This window comes from Equus przewalskii, chromosome 7, assembly GCF_037783145.1.
Source record: "Equus przewalskii isolate Varuska chromosome 7, EquPr2, whole genome shotgun sequence".
In the NCBI taxonomy this organism is placed as follows: Eukaryota; Metazoa; Chordata; class Mammalia; order Perissodactyla; family Equidae; genus Equus; species Equus przewalskii.
In genome coordinates this window covers 21899922-21916265 of record NC_091837.1, presented here as the reverse complement: position 1 = coordinate 21916265, position 16344 = coordinate 21899922, and the positions used below count along the sequence as shown (strand labels likewise).

The following is a 16344-nucleotide window of genomic DNA, read 5'->3' as shown; positions in this document are numbered from 1 at the left end:
TGGTGAAAGTAAGTTGTGACACAGCTGTAGATAATTAGGTCAAAAAAAATCAGATCCTCTTTTAAGGCGAAACATATGGCTATTAAATAGCTATGATATGAGTTAACATCCCCTGTGTAAAATTATAACAGTCTAACTAGAGAAACAGAAAATAGAAGTTTACATTTAACCAAAAAAGAAACACAATGACTGATACCATGAAAGTTTTGACTTTTCAGAAAGCAAAATCCTTAAGCAACTACAGGCTTACTTTTTTCTCTGACAAAGATAAGCAATTTGATGTAGGTTTTTGATCAATCTTAAAAAGTATATTTTCTCTAGGTATTTGGGATGAAAATCAAACTGATTAGGTAAAATAAATAAGCCCAATAGAAAGACATCTTTTTAACAACCACCTACAGTTTACCTCAAATGACATGTCAATTAACTTTTTTGGTCCCATCTTCAGATTTGGTTATTATTAATACTCACACAAAACAATGAATTAACAAAGGATACATGACGCAGTTTAAATCTTATAAATTACAGAGAGGGCCATATGACTGACTAATCTAGATAAAAAGCAAATAGCTAACTACCTCACCGTCAAAACTCTGCTCAAATGTTACATGCCCAATGAGGCCTCCCTAACCCATTTAAAATCGCAACCCACTCCCTTCTCCCACACTCCCAATTATACCCTAAACCTGCTCTCCCCTAATCCCATAGCTCTCAGGGAATATCATAGACAGTTTGCTAATTTAATGTCTCTTGCTTATTTTCTGGTTGATCACATTAGGATATAAACACCAGGAGGGCAGCTATGTCTGTTTTATTCATTGATATATCCCAAGCACCTACACCTGCCTTGTACAGAGATTTTCAAAGAATTTATGTGTTGAATGAACACAGACGTTTTTAGGCTCTCCTAGAAGATATTCAAAGGGATGACTATCTCACTGATACTTACATGGAAGCATGATGAACAATTACACTAAATTGCAGTATAATTTCTAAGTTGCAATGCCTTAAGAGAAAGCTGCAGTACAAGTACTAAGCTGAAAACTACTCAAATAAAAAGGTTTTATTCACACCTAATCCTGTATCCAAAGAAATTCTAATGTTATATTATTTAGGACTGTGAATAGGATTCGCAGGATTGTAAATCCATTTTTTTTAAAACAGGAAAGGGAATGTGGAAGGGAAAGAGATAGAGATTAACCAATGATAATTCCCAGTAGTACCATGAAACTACATAAATTGACCAGAGATAATTTGGTGATAGGCTAGCAGCTAATAAAAAATACCCCAACCATCAAAAAGCTTTCAAACAAGTTGCACAGGTTTTCATCCCTCTACTCAGAAATATCAGCACAGGGGCCAGCCCCATGGCCGAGTGGTTAAGTTCACGCGCTCCACTTCCTCGACCCTGGGTTTCACCAGTTGGGATCCTGGGCATGGACATGGCACCGCTCACCAAGCCATGCTGAGGCGGCATCCCACATAGCACAACCAGAGGCACTCACAACTAGAAAACACAACTATGTACTGGGGGGCTTTGGGGAGAAAAAGAAGGAGGAAAAAAAAAGATTGGGAACAGTTGTTAGCTCAGGTGCCGATCTTTAAAAAAGAAAAAAAAAGAAATAGCACAATAGATAAACCATGTATCCTCATTAGTATTAACAGTTTTTTTCAAAGCATCTTCACATATATTATTTCATTACATCCTCAGAGAAACCAAATTCAAACTCAAATATAAATAATCAAGTAAATAACAAAAGCACTTAATAATGTATGCACTTGACAGTAAATGCAACTTTTCCCTTGAAAATCCTCCCCAGTGTTTGACAAATGACAAAGAAATCATTCTATAGAAGAGACACCTTCTTGGCACTGGAAATGAATACAAGTCTTCTAAGAGGAAGATGGCGCAGCAAGCAAGAGCCATAAACGTCCTGAAGCTCTTTGGCCCAGTAAAACCACTCCTGGGAACTTTCTCTAAGGAAATTATTAGACTGAGGCAAAAAGCTAGGAATATAAAGCTGTTTACTGCACCACTGTCTATAATAACAAAAACGTGGAAACCCAAGTCTCAACGATAGAGAACGGTTAAGCAGAAACCTAAACAAATTTATAATACAACATTAAGGAGAAAAAGACTGAATGCAAAATAACATACACAATCACTAAACCTACACAAAAATGAATAAAGGCAAAAATAAGAATTGGATTAAGGTAAAATTATGTTCAAACTTTCATATTGTGGTTACATTGTTCTAAGAGAAAACAACCACCTTCTAAAACGTATTATGACAAGACAGAATAAATTTTTGAAAGACATGAAAATCCACTATTCACCAAAAAAAAGTCAAATATGATGAAACATTATTTAAAGCAGACGTGAATTTCTAGACTTTCAAGAATATTTCGCTATCTCTAAATATGTCAAACCCAATGCTGCACTTTTTCTTCTCCCGTAGTCCCAGAAACTTATTTTAACTGTCAACACACACACACATAAGTGAGACTCTAGAAATTGCCATGGCTTACAAAGAATCTAGTTACAGTGATTCAAAACTGAAAGGAATTCTGCAAGTATATCAACTAAAGATATGTACAAGAACAAAACTTCACATTATATAAATCCAATACACTAAAAAAACCCCACATATTTATCAAAAAGAATAAGTGCCACACTTTATGCCTCAAGTAAAATAAAGGGAGAAGGAATCTAAGTTAACCCTAAGTGTTTGTGATGCCTCAAGGAACAAACAGAAAAAGACCTGCGGTACTAAAATATTCCAAATACTTTTGATCACCCAAACCATTCTGGAACAGATTCTTTATAATTTTTAAGCCTAAGGAGAGTGGATGCAACTTAAAAGGCTTAATGTTAATTTTTAATTATTTGAACAAGTTGAACGAATCTGCCAGATTTCTGATACCTAAGAAGGAAAAAACAGTGCATCTTTTTGTATAAAAATTATATTTACAATTTTTCCATTTTTCACTATGGATGCCACTGAAAAAAGGGAAACTGGAGTTACAGAATCCTAGGTGGAAAGAGCTGGGAAACCAGGCACTTCATCTGAACTGGTCTGACTAGGTAGTCGTCTGTGGGTGCTTCCGACAAGGGGGACCTAGGAGTAGGGGGTAGGGTAGAAGTCAAAAAACCAATGGTCCCCCTCCTCGCACTGAAGGCAGAATTCCTTAAAAAGCAGCTCTGATTCATCTTGATGGGTAACTTCTCCTACCAAAAATGAAAATTCTTTGGAAACGGATTGCTGAAAACCTGTTTTCAGAAAGAAAACTCCGTGCATGAAAAACTCCCCTTCTCCCACCTTCTAAAGCCCACGACGTCTATTAAGAAGCCCCCCGCAGCGGCCCTGCAAACCCCACCTAGGCCCGAGGGAGGCACGCGGCGCCCGCAGCGCGGAGGGGCGCGGGGCACGGGGAGATGGACCCGCGTGCCCTTGGAGAGCGCTGGCGGCACTCCCCAAGTTAAGGACACTGGCCACAATGGAATGGAGTCTATTGACATTGCTGCCCCGGCTGAACACTAAGCATTTTCCCTGTTCGTGACACGCGAACCGACAACCACCCCCCTACCCGGCCTCCCCGCACACACACCCCCTCCAGGGGCACCCGGCTAGCTGAGACAGCACGGAGCCCCCCGTCTCGACCACAAGCCTGGCTCACGGGGGGTAAGGGGGAGACGACGCAAGGAAACAGCCGCATTTCTGCCCCCGGGAGCCCCTCCACGTCCCCTGCTGCAATCCCTCTCCGCTCCAAATTCCAAACACCGGGGCGGGGGTTGGAGGAAAATGCGCAACGCGCCGGCTGCCCGCCGCCCGCCCCACGTGCCCTGCCCGGCCGGGCTCCGCACGCGCGCCGGCCCGGCCCTGCCCACCGCTCCGCAAAGGCGCCCCTCGGCGGCGGCCTCGGCACAGCACTGCGGCTCGGCCCGCGCGCCGGGAGGCCTGCGGGGGAAGCGGCGCCGGGAGGGGGCCGGGCCCCGCGCCCCGCGCTCGGAGGGGCCGCTGCGGGAGACGGCCGAGCCCCCGCCGCCGCCGCGGGGTTCACTGGGGGCGGGGGGGGCGGGGCTACTGCGCCCCCATCGACCCGGCCCTTCGAGCTGCCCCGGGCGGGGCGCGGGGTGGGCGAGGGCACTGCACAGACCCTGCTGAGTCCAGGGGAGCCCTGCGGCCGCCCCTCCAAGAGCAGGGGGACGCCGCCCGGACCCCCACCCCCACCCCGTTATACCCCACTGGGGGACTCGGCAAGTTTCGGGAGACGGCACCCAAACCTCAAGCCCCCTGCACGTTACCATCCCCACAGCGGCGGGGGCGCTGCCCAGGCATCCCTCACGGCGGGGGGGAGGCTCAAGAAGGGGGCAAGGGGGCTGACAACCGCCGACACCCGTGACCCCCGCCCCAGCACTGGCCCCCAGAGCGGGAGGCGGCCCGGACCTTCCATCTTGACCGCTCCGGGGAGGGGATGGGGATGTGGCAGGACGCTGGACACCGCCTGACGTCCCCGGAGGGACCGGGGCGCCCGCTCCCCCGCCTCCGGACGGGAGCCCCACCCCCACTGCGGCCCCCCGCCCACCCTCCCCCCCCCCGGCCGGCCGGTCACGGGGCGGGGACGGCGCTGCGGCCGGGGGGAGGGGACGCGAGGCCCAGGCCGGCCCGGAGCCGAGGGGGCTGGGGCGCGACACCCACCTGCCCAGGCCGGGCCGCCCGCCGCCCGCGCCCGCGCCCGCCGCCGCCGCCGCCGCCGCCGCCGAGGAGGAGGAGGAGGAGGAGGCAGCCACGGCCGAGGACGACGACACTGAGGACGAGGACGGCGGCGGCGCGGCGGCGGGCGACGTGAGCAGGCCGCCGCCGCCGGGCTTGCGGGCATTGGCGGCCGCGGGCGGCTGCTGCTGCTGCTGCTGCTGCTGGGGCTTCAGCGACATGGTGAGGGGCCCATACACCGGCCCGCACGCCGGGCGGGGACAGCCGCGAGCCGGGCGCGCCGAGGAGACGCCGGAGCGCGGCGGGGACGCGCGGGCGCCGAGCGGGGAGGCGCGAGCTGGCGCGGCCGGGGGGGCGCCCGGGCCGGCGAAGGGGAGGAGGACGACGACGAAGGGGCGGGGAGGCCCGCCGAAACCGAGGAGCCGCCGGGAGCCGGGCCGGGCCGCGCCGCCGCCGTTGCCGTTGCTACCAAAACAGTCTGAGGCGGAGGGAGGCGAGCGCTGCCCGGAGGGAGGGGGGCCGGGGCCAGGCGGGGGAGGGGCGGCGGAGGGATACGGGCCTGGAGCCGCGCCGCCGCCGCCGCCCCGCCCGCCCCGCCGCGCCGGCCGCGGGAGCGAGCGCCGCCCGGGCCACCTGGCGGCGGCGAGGCGGCGGGGCTCGATGGCCGCCGTGGGGCCCCGGGGAGCTGCGGCTGCCGAGCGCATCGGGGGTCGGGTCCACATAGGCGCCGCGTGGCGCTGCCGGGTGGGCGCGGAGGTGCGGGACGGGGATTCTTTACCGGAAGTCGGAAGGGTCGGGCGGAAGCAGAACGTGAGGCGGTCCGGGGCCGGGAGGGACACGTGAGGAGCGGGCGCCGCGCTGGGCCGCGCTCGCGGGGGTCGGATGAGGGCCCGGCGGCCGGCCCCGGCCGGATCCGCCCTCCTCGAGGCGGGTCTGCCCTTCGGAGAGGGCGTGTCTGTGTTCGGCTGCAGGGCCGGCCTAGAGTAGAGGACCGGAGGGAAGCGATTCCTCCCCGCCTCCTTCTCCCCGGTATTCCATCACCGTCCTCCGACGGCTAGGAGAACCCGAGTCCGCCCTGTCCTGTTTGAGAGGGAGAGACGGAGGCTCAGATGTTATCCGTGTGCAGCAGGAGGTGTTGGCCACTGCACGGACACCTTGCTCAGCCCCCACCTGATGCCACCTGGAGAATGGACTGCAGTGACTTCTGGGCGGGGACTGTCTTGCTCCTATCAAGCACCTGGAACACAAGCATCCCATAGTTTTCTTTGTACCCCCCACCCCCCCGCACCTGGCACACAGTAGGCTCTCACATGTCCCTGGGTGTCTAAGAGGCAGGCTGTCCTGTCTTTCTCTGCCAAAGATGACAGGGTCGGAATGGAGCAACCTCCCGGGGCCACTCTCAGCTGGTTCCCTTTTCCCCACTTGTTTCGCCCCAGCAACACAGTAACTGGAAAACTCTTTTGGGTATCCGACTTTCATTTGAACCCATTTTCCCTTGCTTGAACTTCTTTTCCTCCTTCGTGAGACTCAAAAGGAAGTGGACATGACTGGTAGAGCTGTGGATAATGGGGCTCCTTCAGTGGAGCCAGAACAGACCTCACAAGAAGGTGCGAACTTTAGACCTTGGTCCGTTTAGAAGTTTTACTTTAACTTGGGTTGGTAGCCAACACGGTAGTCCATGTTTTCAATGTGCTGCAATTAAACTGGAAGCAAGTAGATAACTTTTTTTCTTCCTTTGTGCAAGGAATCTAGTTTTTTAAAAAGTGAAATTACTTCAGGAAATGGTAGGAGGAAAACACCAGAATTCCCCTCAACCTCCCAGAATTGTCAGATAAAGGTAAAAACAGAAAAACTTGGAGAATGATTAAGCCACGAGTCTTCAGTAGCCAAATTGAAATTAATCTCCTAGATAGCCCAGGCAAAAATGATCATTATATTCTGCAAACACTTGAAAAGTAGAAAATCAGCTTTTCTCCCAGCTGAGGTAAAAAGAAGGGGAGGGGGAGTAGCATTCTTTTAAACCAACATTTGCAAAATCTTTTAAAAATTAACCCAAAGGAAATTGAGACTAAAAAACCAGATGAGGGGGAAAAAAAAATAGAAGGGCCATAATAGAAATACAGTCAGCTTTCTGTGGTTTAATGATTTGACAGTTAGCCATATCTGAGAACAAGGTCCCAGAGTTCAATCTTAGGACCAAATTCCAGACAAATGGGAGGAACAACAAGCGGAATAAGAATGCCTAAAGCTGACATAGCTGAACTTGATTTCATTTACGCTGAGAAAGCTCAAATTTTCATCCACTATCACTGAAAATATATTGTAACAGTTTTATTGAGGTATAATTTACATTTTGTGAAATTCACCCATTTTGCATACAATTCAATGATTCTCAGAAAATCTAGAGAGTTGCGCAACTATCACAACTAATTTCAGAACATTTCTTTCACCCCAAAAGGACCTTTCATACCCATTTGCAGTGACTCCTGGTTTCAATCCTCAGCCCCAACAACCCCTAATCTACTTCCTGTCTCAATGGATTTATCTATTCTGGACTTTTCATATAAATGGACTCTTACAATATGTGGTCTTTGTCTGCTTTCTTTCACTTAGCATAATGGTTTTGAGCTTTATCCACATCATAGAATGTATCAGTGTTTCATTCCTTATTATCACCAAGTAGTATGCCATTGTATGAATATATCACATTGTGTGTATCTGTTCACCAGCTGGTGGACGTTTAGATTGTTTCAGGTTTGGGGCCATTATGAATAATGCTGCTATGAACGTTTGTAAACATATGTCTTCATGTGGACATATGTTTTCATTTCTCTCGAGTTGAGCCTAGGAATGGAATGTTAGGTAGTATGGTAAATTAATTTTAACTTTTTTAAAATACCATCAAACTCTTTTCCAAAGTAGCTGTGCCATTTTACATCCATGCCTGAAATGTTTGAGGGTTTATCATTAAAATTTAATTTCTGCTTTTGTATTAAAATGGAAACCAAGACAACCTCTACTGTCTATTTTATTTTATACACACCTCCCTCCCTCACCCCCCCCCCATTTTTATTTATGGAAAAAGGATCACCACCCAAAACCAAGGAATATCTCTTCTTGCAAACCCCTCGCCTGAATTCTAGACTTTGGAAGATGTGGTTATTTAACAGCAACTGTGATGTCAGAGGGCTTTAGCTTTATATGAAAATGTCAAGATAACACACCTTAAGATGAAATGGTGTGGCGGGCAGCCTTTAAGATGACTCACTGTGATCGTGTTCTCCTGGTATTCAGACCCTGTGAAATCTCCTCCACCGAGTATGGACTTCCTTCTAACAAAAAGTTAGAGAAAGTTATGAGTTTTCACTTCCAAGATTAGGTTACAAAAAGACTGTGGCTTCTGTTTTGGACTGCCCTCTCTTGCTCGCTTGCTTTGAAGAAAGCTGGCTGCCATGTTGTGAGCTGCCCTATGGAGAGGCTTCCATGGCAAGGAACTGACTTCTCCAACCACAGCAGCAAGGACCTGATGGTGGCCAGCAGCCCTGTGAGTGAGCTTGGAAGCAGATCGTCCCCAGTCAGGCCATGATATGACTGCAGCCCTGGTCAAAGCATCTTAGGAGGCCTGTTAGAGACCCTGAGCTAGAGATGCGCAGCTAAGCCACACCAGATTCCTTACCCTTTTGTTGTCTCGGTCAGTAAGTTTTGCGGTAATTTGTTACGCAGCAATAGATAACTAATACAAATGACCCTGAAAAAGTTCATTTCCTGTGATTTCCATGTGCGTCCATAATTCTTTAAAGACAAATGAAGTCAGGAACTCATATTATATCCAGTAGAAGTTACATTTTTGAGTGCTTCCCCCACCCAAATGATCTTCAGGCAACTATGGAAACAAAACCAACAAGTGTCATTGAGTTGTCATCAAAGGCCGTGAAGAATATTGTCGCGAAAGAGTTCTGATATTGAGAAGTATTTCTAAAATATAAACTTCAAAAGTAGCTGTGGCCGGGGCCGGCCCCATGGCTGAGTGGTTAAGTCCGCGCACTCCACTGCAGGCGGTCCAGTGTTTCATCGGTTCGAATCCTGGGCGTGGACATGGCACTGCTCAAGCCACGCTGAGGTGGTGTCCCACATGCCACAACTAGAAGGATCCACAACTAAGAATATACAACTATGTACTGGAAGGCTTTGGGGAGAAAAAGGAAAAAAAAATATAAAAATCTTTAAAAAAAAATAGCTGTGGCCATTTCAACCACTTTTTCAGAAGTGAAAAAAATTATCAAGCGAGAAACATAAAGAGAAAGACTTTCAAACTTGGGAATCTAGTCTTGTGGATTCTATACTTACTTTCTGATTTTCAATGACCCTTCAGCAAACCACATGACCCTTTAATTTTCATCACTTCAATGATTAATCAAGCCTGAGGATTTGGAGTTGAAAAACTGATGTACCCATGCAAAGCAGAAATGCGAAGAGTCATTCTACCCAGTACAGCAGCACACATCAGATGAGCCCGTATTTCCAGCAATTCATTTTTCTGCAATCATTTCTTTTCAGCTCTCCTCATTCGATCATGTTTAATGTATGATGATACATTATTCACTCAATACTCTTGATTTCGCTTTCAAAAGCATGAAAATTAATTCAAATCAAAACTAACATGCACCCCCCCCAAAAAAAAATCCATCCTCTTCAAGTTTTTGCATAGACCAATCCTCGTTAAGAAAAAAAAAAGAGCAGATGTAATTTCAAAAATAGGACCACGGCTAATTAAACCAGTGTTTTTTTCTAACCATGGTTCCTCAGAATTCTTAGAGGCTAATCTATTTGTAGACACTCCAGGAATCCCAAAAGACTAAAAGCAATGAAAAAAAGAAAAGAAAAAGTGTACAGTGTGAGGTTCTTCCTGAGGGCATTATTTACACACCTTGTATGCAAAGTAACAACTTTCCCATAGGTTTAAAAAAGCTGAGGGGGGAGTGTGGTAAAATAGTAGGGAACATGGCAACATTGTTTGAAAAGCTTTTAATTGAGCCATTTCCTCCACACAAGCACACTTCTGGTTGTTAAGTTGCTCACTGTGTTTTACCTTGTGGCACAGAATAATGATGCGGTGACATTATTCACAAGGCAAAAGCTGGATGCCCAGCTGAAACAGACACAGAAGAAAGAATTCTTTATTTTTCAGTGGAAATGCTTGTGCTGTGCAGAGCCAGGAATTTAAAGAAACTCAGCCTTTTGTTTTTCCCGATTCTCCCTTTTTGTTTTCATTCAGCCCTTTTTGGGGGTGAATTTTGTGGGCAGCTTGTTGTTTCAGGGGCCACAGACTTACAGAAAGCTGGAGATTTGAAGTAGGAGCGTTTGGAGGACACAGGAGGGGATTTAAAATGGATGTGTGTGGCACCGGTGACAGCTGAACTGGCCGTTACCGTGGGATTTTGCTAAGTTTGCTGCAGGAGACCCCAAGCTCCACAGTGGAACTCCAGAGGGATCAGACTTAGAATAGGGAGTTGCAGTGGAATCAGATACTGACTTGACAATACTCACTGTCTTGCCTAAGCCCCCATATTATCAGAGCTATTTATTTTCCATCAGGTAAGCCAGGGCTTGGAAACGATAATGATGAAAATAATTGCAGACCCTTATATAGCATTAACTACGTGCTGGCTCCGTTCTAAGTACTTTCTACATAATAAGTCACTCATTTTATCCTCACAACAACTCACTGATTCTCGGTGGGAGGGGAAAATTTTACCCGCCCACCAAAAGACATTTGGCAACGTCTAGAGACATTTTTGGTTGCCACCATTGAAGGGGAAATGCTACTGGCATCTTGTGGGTCGAGATCAGGGATGCTGCTAAACACCCTACAATGTGCAGGACAGCCCCCCACAACAGAGAATTACCCAGCACACACATCATTAGGGCTGAGATTGCTTAAGAAACACTAAAATAACCCTATGAAGCAGGTAGGATTATTATTCCCATTTAATAGATGGAGAGACTGAGACACCCCAACCTTAAGTCACTTTGCCTAAGGTCACACTCACTAAATGGTGGAGCTGGCATTTGTACCAGGCATCTGTCTCCCACTTCTGAGCCCTAAACCACTTTGCTCTGTGAAATCGTGAAGGCCCACACTGGCTCTCTCAGGAAGATTAACTTCTTTCTTGGTTTCACCAAATGCAAGCTTCTAGCGAGGTGGTGCCTGCCAGTTTCAATGACTGCCTGTTTCTTGATTAGAGAGATAACTGACTATTGTAAAAGTCACCATCTGCAGGGGACAAGCTGGCAGTGCTATCAAAACTGAACCGGCACCTTCCCCCTGGCCCAACAAGGGTGAGAGACGAATATACAAGGATCATCGCTGCAGTGTTGTGTGGAACAAAGACTAGAAACTCCGTTGAGGGGGATTGTTAATTGCCTTGTAGCATGTCCCAAAAGCAATGAAATATGGAATATTCTCAGCTGTTCATGAGAAAGAGGTGGATCTTTGCACTGATCCGAAAGGATCTTTCTTTCATACTTAGTGTTAAAAAAAGAAAAAAAGGGGCTGGCCTGGTGGCACAGCCATTAAGTGCACATGTTCCGCTTCAGTGGCCCGGGGTTCGCCAGTTCGAATCCTGGGTGTGGACATGGCACCACTTGGCAAGCCATGCTGTGGTAGGCGTCCCACATATAAAAAGTAGAGGAAGATGGGCACAGATGTTAGCTCAGGGCAAATCTTCCTCAAGGGGGAAAAAAAAAGGTAGGTGAGGTGATGGATGTGTTATTTCACCGGATTGTGGTAATCTTTTTTTTTTTGGTGGAAGATTGGCCCTGAACTAACATCCCCAGCCAATCCTCTTTTTGCTGAGGAAGACTGGCCCTGAGCTGACATCTGTGCCCATCTTCCCCTATTTTATATGTGGGATGCCTGCCACAGCATAGCTTGATAAGCAGTGCATAGGTCTGCACCCGGGATCTGAACCAGCAAACCCCGGGCTGCCAAAGTGGAATGTGCAAACTTAACTGCTGTTCCACAAGGCCAGCCCCATGTGGTAATCTTTTCATAATGTCTATGTCTATGAAATCATCCTGTTGTACATTTTAAATATATGCAATTTTATGTCTGTTATACCTCAATAAAATTAGGGGGAAAACACGTGTTGTTAAGCCAAAAAGCAGAAGATTTAAAAGTAAAATATGTAAAATTAAATTAAATTAAGAAATAAATGTGTAGACTATTTTGTATGGTGTACGCCTACTTGTGTTAAACAAAAGGGAAGTATGTGTGACTGTGTGTATATACACACACACACACATATATATATTTTTTCTGTGTGGGTATGCATACATCTAGAATATCTCTAGATGGGGCACAAAAAACTGATCCCCAGGGGACTATGGAGGAGAAAAACTTGTTTGCCATATACCCTTTGCACTATTTGAATATTTATTTTCAAAAATTTGTTTTCCCATGTGCACGTATTACCTTTCCCAGAAAAATAACAAAATAAAGTGTGAGGACATCAGTAGGAATAACTGATGTTTGCATAGCGCCTCGTGGCTTACAAAGCACTTTTATTTGCATTGTTTCCTTTGGCGCTCACCCCATTTTCGAGATGGCAACACCAGAGCAGAGAAGGGGCATGAGCTACCCAAGGTCGCTGGCCGCTGACCCCCCCCCCCACATTCTGCCCTGCCTTGTTTTCCAAGGAAGACCAATTACTGTCTCTACCTCTTTAATTTTGTAAACTGCCATCGCAAACTCGGCAGTAAATCACACAGAAATAGAAAAGAAAGGCCTGTTCGGGAACTTTTCACCCCTGCATCCCTTTCTGCCACAATTGTATTGTTTTCTGCTGAAATGCCGTATTGAACAAGGATGGGAGCTGCAGAAACAGGTAGAACCCTTCACTCCCACCACCTACATAGAGTCAGTCTGTACGTAATAGGCGCTTAATAAACCTGAGTTGATTTGATTTGATAGAGACTAACTCTCAGGTTATACATGTTTGCTTTTAGGGGCCCTGAAGTGGTATCTGCTTCCTATTCAGACTTGCTAATGGCTACCAGCCTTGGGCCAGAATGATGGGGCCAGCATCCAAGGCCACCCCTGATGACCCAAGCATTTCCAGGCAGTGAGGGGGACAACTGGACCACTAGCCCTCCCTACCCGCATGTTTCCATCACATGTGGTTTGGGCAGAGTTTGCATGCATCCACTGGATGAGGCTTACTGCTCTTCCAGTTAATAGCTTGTGATGTGGCTTTATAGGCATTTGGGAAAGTGTCTGTCGAGTTCATCAGAAGGACTGGAGCCCAGAAACCACAAGGGGCCTTCTGGGGAACTACTGTTAGTCACCAGCCTTCTGCAGGCTTGAGTGAGGCTGGAGCTGAGGCCCTATGGGAGTTGGTTTCACTCTCCTTGGATCGGGGCTCCCATGCTCTTCCATTGCACACGTGGCTCATTTCTGTCCTCAGAGGGTCAATGCGGGACAAGTCTTCATGCAGCAATAAGCAATTGATAGGCTTCTGATATCCTGAAAATTACTCAGGATCCTGTTACTCCCATTTCTAATGACCTTGACACATGATTTTTTTAAGTTATATATTATTAATATATAATATAATTTTTAAAAGTTATATACAGTTTTTAAGTTATACATTTTAAGAGCATCCTGAATATCTGTGGATCAGTTAGCATTTGCTGTGTAACAAACCACCTCCAAACGTAGTGGCTTAAAACAACAAACATTTTTTTTATTTCTTAGAATTCTTTGGGTTGGCTGAACAATTCTTCTATTCTGGGCTGGTTCCACTGGGGTTGGATCGTCTATAGTGGCTTCATTGACATGTCTCGCTGTTGGCTCTGTGTCAGCTGGGAATGATAGAGACAACTTGGCCACGTGTCTCTATCATCCAGCAGACTAGCCTGGGCTTCTTCACACAGCGGTGGTCACAAGGTTCCCAAGAGCAGGAAGAGAAGGCAAGCCCCAAGCCACAGGCATTTTCAGTTTCTTCTTGTGTCACATTTTCCAAAGCAAGCCATATGGCCAAGCCCGGGTTTGAGGGGTGGAGTAATAGACTCCATCTCTTCGTGGAATGAGCTGCAAAATCACTTTGCAAAGGATGAGCATGCAGAACGGAAAGTATTTGTGCCCCTTTTTTGTAATTTATCACAATTAGGGATAGGATATTTGAAAACCAAGACAAAAACTTTTTTTTTTTAAACAAGATGCCTCCTTGTATTCATAAGAAAGCTGAGAAGCCTACCTCTACCAGTCTGATGACTTCCAATTCCAAACCTCCAGATTCTTGGTCATCTCTCTCAGGATTGCTAGAACCATCCTGATGAAAATAGCACCAGCTGTAGTTTCTGCAACACTGGTTGTGATGGTTAATTTTATGTGTCAACTTGACAGGGCCACGGGATGCCCAGATATCTTGTTAAACATTATTTCTGGGTGTGTTTTTGAGGGTGTTTCCAGAGAAGATTACCATTTGAATTGGTAGAGTGAGTAAAGCACATGGCCCTCTCCAACGTGTGTGGGCATCATCCAATCCATTGAGGACCTGCACAGAACAAAAAATCAGAGGAAGGGGCCAACCCGTAGTGGTTAAGTTCACACACTCTGCTTCAGTGGCCCGGGGTTTGCTGGTTTGGATCCTGGGGATGGACATATGCACTGCTTACCAAGCCATGCTGTGGCAGGTGTCCCACATATAAAAAGTAGAGGAAGATGGGCACGGATATTAGCTCAGGGCCAGCCTCCCTCAGCAAAAAGAGGAGGATTGGCTGTGGATGTTAGCTCAGGGCTAATCTTCCTCAGGAGAAAAAAAAAAGTCAGAGGAAGGGAGAATTCTCTGCCTGACCACTTGAGCTGGGACATTGGTCTTCTCCTGCACTAGGACTGGGACTTAGACCATCACTGCCCCTTCTTCTCAGGACTTAAACTTGGACTGGAACTACTCCACCAGCTTTCTTGGGTCTCTAACTTGCAGATGGCGGATCGTGGGACTTCCTAGCCTCCATAATTACACGAGCCAATTCCTTATAATAAATCTCTGTGCGTGTGTGTGTCTCTGTTTCTCTCTATATATATATGTATATGCACATCTCTTCCTGGCTCTGTTTCTCTGGAAAACCCTGACTAGTACACCAGTTCTCCAGAAATGAAATCGCACGACCTTGGGAAGGTCATCCTCGTTGTCCTTCATTGACAACGAGGGCTGCGCTAGATGTTCTCGAGTTGCAAGGGACCTTTCAGAGGGTGTGTTGCAGGAAATTGAAAGGAGAACAGGCCACATGCTGAATGGCTTGAACCCTGCTTGTAGAGGAAAGATGGCCACACTTAGGGCTAAAATCTTCAGCTTTCATCAGGATTTTTGTCATGGTCTCTGAGTCTATGATTTCCTCCTTATAGGCCTAATTAAACCCTTCGATCTCATTTTATTGGCCAACATTATTACACCACTTTACAAATAGACCATTTATTCCAGGCTGACCTTAAAAGCCCTTCCTTTCCCTGACGCCTGGAAGGGCATTTGCCGTTAGCAGAATACTCAACAATACTAGATTTAAAAAGAGGAGAAGGCATATGGCAGGTGCTTGAAAGTGTGCAGATAAATGAAGGCCAGGAAGGGAGGAAGGAGAGAGACTGCAGGCAAAGGGATGAAGAGAATCTGTTTACTGGGCATATTTCCTAAGACGTCCGACGTGGACTATTCTTTCAACAACTTGGTTGAGATACAATTCACATTCTATATACTTCACCCATTTCAGGTATGTACAAGTCAATAGTTTTTAGTATATTTACAGAGTTGCGCAACCATCACCACAGTGTAATTTTAAAACATTTCCTCACCCCCAAAGGCAGTCCCGTACCCATGAGCAGTCACTCCCCATTCCCCGCTTCCCCTAGCCCCTGGCCACCGTTCATCGATTTCCTGCCACTTGGGTTATTTCTTTTCATTGCGGTAAAGGACACAGTACATAAATTTACCGTTTTAACCATTTTTAAGCGCGCAGCTCAGTGGCATCAAATACATTCGGAGTTTTGTACAGCCATCACCACCTCCATCTGTAGAACTTCACCATCCCAGGCTGAAACCCTGTCCCCATTAAACACGAATTCCCCATGGCCCTCCCTCCAGCCCCTGGTAACCCCTGCCGTCCCCTCTGCCTCAAGGATGTGACAACTCTAGGTAGCTCATATGGTGGAGTCGTACTGTATCTGTCCTTCTGTGTGTAGCTTCTTTCACTTAGCATAAGGTCCTCAAGCTTCATCCATGTTGTAGCGTGTGTCAGAATTCTCTTCCTTTTTAAGGCAGAGTAATATTCCATTGTATGGATAGACTATATTTTAACTTAGGTTATTTTATGCTAAACTTTGGGGTTTGCATTTTGTAGATTAACCTCGAGTAATTGAGTAATGGACTCATTCACACTTGTCTCCATCCCCTTCCAGGTGGAAAATAAGAGCTAGGCTGAACTTACCCATCTCGTTCTGCATGGCCCCGAGCGAGGGAAAGGCAAGAGGCTGTGGGGAAGGGAGAAGTCACACGGGTATGTGGGGGGCCTGTGCCTGTGTGTCTCCCTCATGGCCGTGCCCTCCTGGCCTTGCTACCTCAGGCCGAAAGAGGCC

The 16344-nt window shown here is 47.0% G+C and overlaps 1 protein-coding gene across 38 annotated transcripts in view; it reads right to left on the bottom strand.

Annotated features, from left to right (window-relative positions):
- ATXN2 (ataxin 2) overlaps positions 1-5881 on the bottom strand; it is a 118847-nt gene extending 112966 nt beyond the window's left edge. For 9 of the 38 annotated variants that reach the window (XM_070628914.1, XM_070628918.1, XM_070628915.1 and 6 more), the window contains exon 1: positions 4701-5241. In XM_070628914.1, the coding sequence (XP_070485015.1) occupies positions 4701-4936 (236 nt within the window). In that variant the 5' untranslated portion in view covers positions 4937-5241. Of the gene's footprint in view, positions 1-4448; positions 4580-4700; positions 5266-5493 lie in introns of those variants that run through there. The other 29 variants (XM_070628939.1, XM_070628946.1, XM_070628943.1 and 26 more) reach the window with 9 other exon arrangements.
- Positions 5882-16344: the final 10463 nt, after the last annotated feature.